Source organism: Salminus brasiliensis, chromosome 10, assembly GCF_030463535.1.
Source record: "Salminus brasiliensis chromosome 10, fSalBra1.hap2, whole genome shotgun sequence".
Taxonomy (NCBI): domain Eukaryota; kingdom Metazoa; phylum Chordata; class Actinopteri; order Characiformes; family Bryconidae; genus Salminus; species Salminus brasiliensis.
Window position 1 is genome coordinate 2,482,888 of NC_132887.1, and position 8,825 is coordinate 2,491,712.

Genomic DNA, 8,825 nt, shown 5'->3' on the forward strand with positions numbered 1-8,825 from the left:
CTGGCATTAGGCAGCATGGTGCCAAGGTTCATGATGTCTATCTGCTCTAGAGAGTCCTATTCTATTGGAAGTAGGTCTCTACAGGGACTAGACAAGTAATGTGTGGTCTGTGGAAATAGTTTTGGTTTCTCCAAATAACCTGGAACTCTGGACTAAAAGACCTCAGAACCTTACATAAAAGCCTGGGTTTGACCCAGAGCAGAGCTGGTCATTCCTGGATCCTCCCAAATGAATGACTGACCCCTTTTTCCAAACACATCAGCAGAAGGTTGTGCAAGACCTTTCCACCAAGAGCTCTCTCCACTGCTGGAGCTCCTGCTGCTAGGTCTACCAGCCTAGGTCCAAACTAACGGAGAAGGAACTCACGTATAAGTTGCTGAAGGCAGTCTCGTAGAAGTACATGGGCTTGGTCAGGGTCATCACTTTGGAGGTTTCATCGTCCCCCTCTGGTAGGGTCACATCTCCGTTGAGTGGTCCATACGGGAAAAGGTCTTTTCTTTGGACAGCGGTGACGCAGCAGGCTGTCCACGCCAGCTGGAGGAAAAGCCCCGCGGTTCTGCTCCTCATGGTCAGAGCTGTGCGCTGAGTCCGGCTGCAGACTCCACACTAGCTGAGTCTCCAGGATGCTGGAAATATGAGTTTACTTCTCACCCATCCGTTTTCAGTCTAGCCCCGCCCTGCTGCGCTGCGATTGGTCAGGGCTGTCCCTCCTCTTGCCCTGGGATTGGCTGTAGTAATCCTCATACATATACTAAAGCAGACGCCAGCGGTACAGCTTTACTCCCCTGAAACACAGAGACTCATTAAAACAAAGGTTCCTGAGGTAGAAGAACCAAGAATCATCTAAAGCCCCCCACTACTGCCTCTACTGCTACTACTGCTACTGCCTCTACTACTACTGCCTCTACTGCTACTACTACTACTGCTACTACTACTACTGCTACTGCCTCTACTGCTACTGCCTCTACTGCTACTACTACTGCCTCTACTACTACTACTGCCTCTACTACTACCACTACTGCCTCTACTACTGCTACTGCCTCTACTACTACTACTGCTACTGCCTCTACTACTGCTACTGCCTCTACTACTACTACTACTGCCTCTACTACTACTGCTACTGCCTCTACTGCTACTACTACTGCCTCTACTACTACTGCTACTGCCTCTACTACTACTACTGCCTCTACTACTACTACTGCTACTGCCTCTACTACTACTACTACTGCCTCTACTACTACTGCTACTGCCTCTACTACTACTGCCTCTACTACTATTACTACTGCCTCTACTACTACTGCCTCTACTACTACTACTGACTGTACTACTACTAATACTGCCTCTACTACTACTGCCTCTACTACTACTGCTACTGCCTCTACTACTACTACTACTGCCTCTACTACTACTGCTACTGCCTCTACTACTACTGCCTCTACTGCTACTACTACTACTGCTACTACTACTACTACTACTGCCTCTACTACTACTGCTACTGCTACTGCCTCTACTACTACTACTACTGCCTCTACTACTACTGCTACTGCCTCTACTACTACTACTACTGCCTCTACTACTACTGCTACTGCTACTGCCTCTACTACTGCTACTACTGCCTCTACTGCTACTACTGCTACTGCCTCTACTACTACTGCCTCTACTGCTACTACTACTACTGCTACTGCCTCTATTACTTCTACTACTGCTACTACTACTGCCTCTACTACTACTGCTACTGCTACTGCCTCTACTACTGCTACTACTGCCTCTACTGCTACTACTGCTACTGCCTCTACTACTACTGCCTCTACTGCTACTACTACTACTGCTACTGCCTCTATTACTTCTACTACTGCTACTACTACTGCCTCTACTACTACTACTACTAATACTGCCTCTATTACTTCTACTACTACTACTGCCTCTACTACTACTGCCTCTACTACTGCTACTGCCTCTACTACTACTACTACTGCCTCTACTACTACTACTGCCTCTACTACTACCACTACTGCCTCTACTACTGCTACTGCCTCTACTACTACTACTGCTACTGCCTCTACTACTGCTACTGCCTCTACTACTACTACTACTGCCTCTACTACTACTGCTACTGCCTCTACTACTACTACTACTGCCTCTACTACTACTACTGCTACTGCCTCTACTGCTACTACTACTGCCTCTACTGCTACTACTGCTACTGCCTCTACTACTACTACTGCCTCTACTACTACTACTACTGCCTCTACTACTACTACTGCTACTGCCTCTACTACTGCTACTGCCTCTACTGCTACTACTACTGCCTCTACTACTACTACTGCTACTGCCTCTACTACTACTACTGCTACTACTACTACTACTGCTACTGCCTCTACTACTACTACTACTGCCTCTACTACTACTACTACTGACTGTACTACTACTAATACTGCCTCTACTACTACTGCCTCTACTACTACTGCTACTGCCTCTACTACTACTACTACTGCCTCTACTACTACTACTACTACTACTGTTTTTACTACTAACACTGCCTCTATTACATCTACTACTACTACTGCCTCCACTACTACTGTCTCTACTACTAACACTGCCTCTATTACTTCTACTACTACTATTGCCTCTACTACTACTACTGCCTCTACTATTAATACTGCCTCTATTACTTCCGCTACTACTACTGCCTCTACTACTACTGCCTTTACTACTACTACTGCTTCTACTACTACTGCTACTACTACTATTGCCTCTACTATTACTACTGCCTCTGCTACTACTGCCTTTACTACTAATAAAGCCTCTACTACTACTACTACTACCACCACCACTGCCTCTACTACTACTAATACTGACTCTATTACCACCACTGCCTCTACTACTTCTAATACAGCTTCAATTACTTATACTGCCTCTACTACTAATACTGCCTCTACTAGTAAATACTGCCTCTACTACTACTACTGTCTCTACTACTACTGCCTCTACTACTACTACTGTCTCTACTACTACTGTCTCTACTACTACTACTACTGTCTCTACTACTACTGCCTCTACTACTACTACTAGTACTACTGCTAATAAAAATATTTAATAAACCATGACTGTCATTTCAAATCGTATCTCCCCTTTTGCCGTTTTCACTTTTCTCCATGTGAATCTGGCTGCCCTTCTTTACATTGTATCAGAAGTTCATGATGAAAAAAGGCTCCACAATGACTGGAAATAAAATCTTTTACTTTGCTTTACACTGAAAGTTCAGAAGGTTTTTCCCCTCTCCTGTAAACCTGCTGTTTTGATCATTTTAGTGACAGAAACAAAATATTTGAGTGTTTTATTAGTATATAAATCATAAATTCAAGATGTGATAAAGGCACTAACCTATCCATGTAAATAACAACCAAATAACTGTGAAAATGTGAAATAAATATTTTTAGATGAACTTCTCTCACATTAGGAGAAACAGATGTTTGTGAAATAACCTCTGACTTAAGACCCTCCATATGTGTCTCAGTCCAATTCTGAAATCCCTCTTTACAGATGGTGTTGAAAACATAATTCCCAACGCCCTTAACATTATTAACTTCCTATTAGAAACAGACTTTCCCCCAGACGCAGTTAAAGGGTCGTTCTTAAACCCTCTTTCAAGCACATGAGATACATTCTTCAGTATTTAGTAACTTTAGAACCATTTCCAATCTGCATGATCTGGGTCACATTTTGAAAGTCACAATGTTTGTGAGAGAAGCTGCTCTGCTTTTAGATTTGCATTAATGTATAAGTAATGCGATTAGAGATGTTTTCAGCTCATATTTCTATATATCAAAAGTGCGGCACAAGGTTAACCACACCTTAAGAAGAATTCGGATCTTTCTGGACCAGATTTGACACATTTCATTGGAATTTGTTCATTTAAGAGACCATGAATCTCAAAAACAGTGGAAATTCATTATGGTGTACCCCAAGGCTTTGTACTGGGCCCACTTCAGTTCTCATTCTACATGATATCTTTGAGAAGAACTGATGTTATAACACTATAATAAGCTCTGACCCTAAATGCAAACATAACACACAAGCTTTAAGAAACTTAGGCACTCTGTCTGGCAAAGCACTAATTCAATTATTTAAATGAGATGATCAAGAATTCTGTCTTTGAACTCGGAGACAGAGTTCACATTAGGTTGCTCTTCACACTTTGAGGTGTGAAGACGTTTAATTGGGCCTTTCCTGCTTGGACTTCTGTAGTAGACTGTTTACTCGACTGCCTGTTATTTTTACACTACTATCACTATCATATTAGTGATAACTAATAATTGATCCTAATATCAGTGCTTACTTGTGGTGGTTTAGTGGGTAGAGTGGGTCGTGGGATCAATACTCTGCCACTGTTAGGCCCTTGAGTAAGGCTCTTAAACCTCTCTGCTTCCCCGGTGCTGTAGCTTTGCTGACTCTGTGCTCTGACCCTGGCTTTCCATATTATAAGGATCAGCATAAGTTTCCAAGCTGGTGTTTAAAAAGAGGGCAATTCCACTGTCCTGCTCAAGAAGAATGACAATAAAGGTCCCAAAATAAGTTAAAACTAAATATTCTGCAGATGTTTAGATTTGATGGATATTTCAAGCTGATATTTGATCCCAAAAGAGGTGTTTAGGTGACGGTAGACTGCTCCACTTTATTGATTTTTACTGTATTTGCAACTCAAAAAATAGTAGTCCCAATTTCTATGCATTAGAAATATGTAGTTAGATATACATGGAAAATATGGGACATCAGCACTGAGCCAGAATTCCCACACGTCCATCATTATTATTATTATTATTATTATTATTATTATTATTACTATACATTATTACTCTAGGTGGGCCAGGTGGGATTTGTTAGATTTGTTGGATTTAAATGAGGGTTAAATCACTTAATAAAACTTGAGGAGAAGACTTTTATTGTATATTATATTATACAATATATTTCCCTAAGTTATTGCTATAATTCTACATAATAATCCCTTATAATAGTGAGGTAGTGGTGGCTCAGCGGTTAAATCTCCAGGCTACAGGGTTGTGGGTTCGACACCCAGGCTCAGCAAGCTGCCACTGTTGGGCCCTTCAGCAAGGCCCTCTCTGCTCCTCAGGCGCTGCAGCAATGGCTCCCCACCACTCCGGGCATGTATGCTCACTGTCCGCTATCCACTGTGTGTGTTTCACTGGTGCGTCTGTGTGTATCCGCTGCACAGATGGTGTAAAAGCAGAAGTTAAATATCATTCATGGTAAATATGGTTGCCTTGTCTTCCCTTTTAAATGAAATAACATTTTTTTAGTTGATTCCAGATGCAGATGTTTGCAGATGTAAGGCGTTTACCCTGTTCTGAGCACCACAGAACACTGTAAAGTGTTAAAAGCAGAGAGGTGGAGGTGAGGGATGCCTGTGAGTCATGCTGGTGCTGCCACCCTGTGGCTCATCATACCAAAGACACCAGCACAGGGCATATATATATATATATATACACTTATGTTCCAGTATTAGTGGTGGGGATTGGATCCCGGCGTCTCCATTCCAGGGACTACCACCCAAATATAGACATTTTATTTACTATCCAAACCCACCAGTGAATCGAGCTTTCACAGGTCTTCTGAGTTTTATATAGCTGATGATCTGAAATATGAAAATTGTGGTTGTTTGGGGACTATTTTGCCTCACAACGATCTGCATGTATCCCTCCACCAATCAAGAACTTCAGGCCCAAACCCTACTCAAAGCTCTGGTAGAACAGTGTCTCAGGCATCAGGCATCAGGTCTTCATCACCATCAGGTGGACAAACTTTCTGTGAGGAGCTTTTACAGGTTCTGGGGTCTGCTTCACAATCATTTACCTCCACTGTGGACAGTTGGAATTCTGGGTAAATTCTGGGATTTTTTCTACATATGACCATTGACCATGAGGAATTTAGAAAAATTGGCAGAAGTCAATGAGAATCCGACATTATAATGTACCCTGCCTCTGTTGTGTGACGGAGGGGTAAGGGAAACGTGACATAATCGGGTTTAGATGACTTTGCCCCGCCCCCTGGTGCACAGTGACATCATGAAAACTCAGGTCATGTTTTAGAATTAAGCCACGAGGTCTTTTAAATCATGCATCTTGTGAGTTAACCTGTATTGACAAAAGTATTGGGACACCTGCTCATTCATCGTTCAAAGGTATTAAAAAGAGCTGATCCTGCTTTTGTTGGAGTAACTGTCTCTACTGTCCAGAGAAGAAGGAGGTTTTCTACTGGATTTTGGAGGAGGAGCATTGCTGTGAAGATTTGATTGCATTCAGCGACAAGAGCATTAGTTAGTGAGGTCAGGATGTTGGATGATGATCACCACCCCAACTCATCCCAAAAGTACTGGATGGAGCTCCACCACCATCCATCATTCCAGAGAACACAGCTCTTCCACTGCTCCACAGCTCCTCAATGCTGGGGGGCTTTATACCCCTCTACTAGCCCACGCCTGGCATTATTAGGCAGCATGGAGCCAATAGGGTCATGATGTTGATCTGCTCCAGGGAGTCCTATTCTATTGGCAGTACTTCTCTGTGGGAACTAGACTAGCTGTAATGTGAGGCCTGAGCTCTAAAATCCTATCTGCAGTCAATGTGACTGAGCTCTAGGGGGCGCAATATGACAAGAATAGTTCCGAGTAGGCCGGCTGTGGCTTCAACCTCACAGCTTCTTCAACACCCAGGCTGAGGTTTGTGTTCTTCTACCATGTATTTCACACCAGTCAGCCATAACATTACAACCACTGACAGGTGAAGTGAACAGCTGATGATCTGGTTCCAGGGGCTTCAGAAGAAGCAGTCAGTTCTTGAAGGTGATGAAGCAGGAAAAATGGACAAGCATAAGAATCTGAGACACTCTGACAAGAACCAAACTGTGATGTTCTAGACAATGACTGGGTCTGAACATCTCCAAAAGATCAGCAAGCAGGTCTTGTGGGGTGTTCCTGGTATGCAGTGGTCAGAACCCACCAAAAGTGTTGCAAGAAAGGACTCATTGATGCTTATGGAGGTCCCACCTCACAACTTACAGGATTTGAAAAGGATCTGCTGCGGATATCTGGAGGCGTCCAGCTACCACAGGACACCTTCAGAGATCACGTGGAGGCCATGCCTGGATGGGTCTGAGCTGTTTTCTCTACTGTCCAGGGAAGAAGGCTCTCCTAGATTAGTTGGGTCAGGATATTGGATGATGATCATCACCACCCCACCTAATTATCCCCAACTCCCCAAATCATCACCAAAGTACTGGATGGAGCTCCACCACCATCATCCCAGAGAACACAGTTCTTCCACGGCTCCACAGCTCCTCACTGCTGGGGGGCTTTATACCCCTGTAGCCCACGCCTGGCATTATTAGGCAGCATGGTGCCAATAGGCTCATTTTTATCTGTCCCTAGAGTCCTATTCTATTGGCAGTACCTCTTTACAGGATCTAGACTTACTGCAATGTAATGCCTGAGCTCTTTCTCAATGAAGACTATAGACCATATAATTCTTTGGATGGGGCAGAGCTGTTTTGGTGACACGAGGAGGGCCTGCAGACACTCTCACTGACCATTGCCTTTATGTTTATTTGGGTTTTTTCTAATGTTATATAGAGTTAATTACAGGTAGACACTCTCACTAACCACTGACTTTATGTTTATTTGGGTTTATTCTAATGTTATATAGAGTAAATTACAGGTAGACACTCTCACTGACCACTGACTTCATGTTTATTTGAGTTTATTCTAATGTTATATAGAGTTAATTACAGGTAGACACTCTCACTGACCACTGACTTTATGTTTATTTGGGTTTATTCTAATGTTATATAGAGTAAATTACAGGTAGACACTCTCACTGACCACTGACTTCATGTTTATTTGGGTTTATTCTAATGTTATAGAGAATTAATTACAGATAGACACTCTCACTGACCCCTTATTTTATGTTAATTTGTGTTTATTCTAATGTTATATAGAGTTAATTACAGGTAGACACTCTCTGACCACTGACTTTATGTTTATTTGGGTTTATTCTAATGTTATATAGAGTTAATTACAGGTAGACACTCTCACTGACCACTGACTTTATGTTTATTTAGGTTTTTTCTAATGTTATATAGAGTTAATTACAGGTAGACACTCTCACTGCTTACTGACTTTCTGTTTATTTGTCAAGGCAGGTGGTTTAAACGGCTGATTCTAGATATAGTTTAGCCCCTTTATAGGACTTTGGCTTAATGTTGGAATATTGTATTAGACTTTTATATTAAATCTAGCTGTAAAACCCAAACAGACCATCTTAAAATCCTGTTTGGCAGATTTTCATAATTGTGATTTCATAATGTTTTCCAGTTTTGGTCATCATCGGTCAATCACTACTTCCATTTTATTTAGTCTGGCTTGTATAAATTATGTGTTATTGATTAGACATACAATATCAACAAAGACAGTGTCGAAAAAAACATTTGGCACACAAACAGTATCTTCAGTAGCAACTACAGGTTTATGAGAACGTTGTGGTTGTCGCTAACAGGAACATCAGACCGACAGCTCTTACCACAAGCTGCTTAGAGTCAGAGGGTTCTTATTATCACAGTAAAGAGGTGGGTCTGCACCATGCATGGTAATGAAAATGATTACATCAGTAAACCGCTCTCGTGCTGTAGAGCATGTGTGAGATGGAGAGCTGAAAATACACACCGGAAACACATACCGGAAAGATCCACTTGAGAATAATAAATATTTTTGCTTTGCTCATGTGCTGTTTCTTTATTTTTGGCATCAAAATGAG

At 42.1% G+C, this 8,825-nt stretch overlaps 1 protein-coding gene across 3 annotated transcripts in view; it reads right to left on the minus strand.

Moving 5' to 3' along the window:
• nid2a (nidogen 2a (osteonidogen)) overlaps positions 1–594 on the minus strand; it is a 66,033-nt gene extending 65,439 nt beyond the window's left edge. For all 3 annotated transcript variants that reach the window (XM_072688990.1, XM_072688991.1, XM_072688989.1), the window contains exon 1: positions 367–594. In XM_072688990.1, the coding sequence (XP_072545091.1) occupies positions 367–567 (201 nt within the window). In that variant the 5' untranslated portion in view covers positions 568–594. The remainder of the gene's footprint in view (positions 1–366) is intronic.
• Between the last annotated feature and the right edge of the window lie 8,231 nt (positions 595–8,825).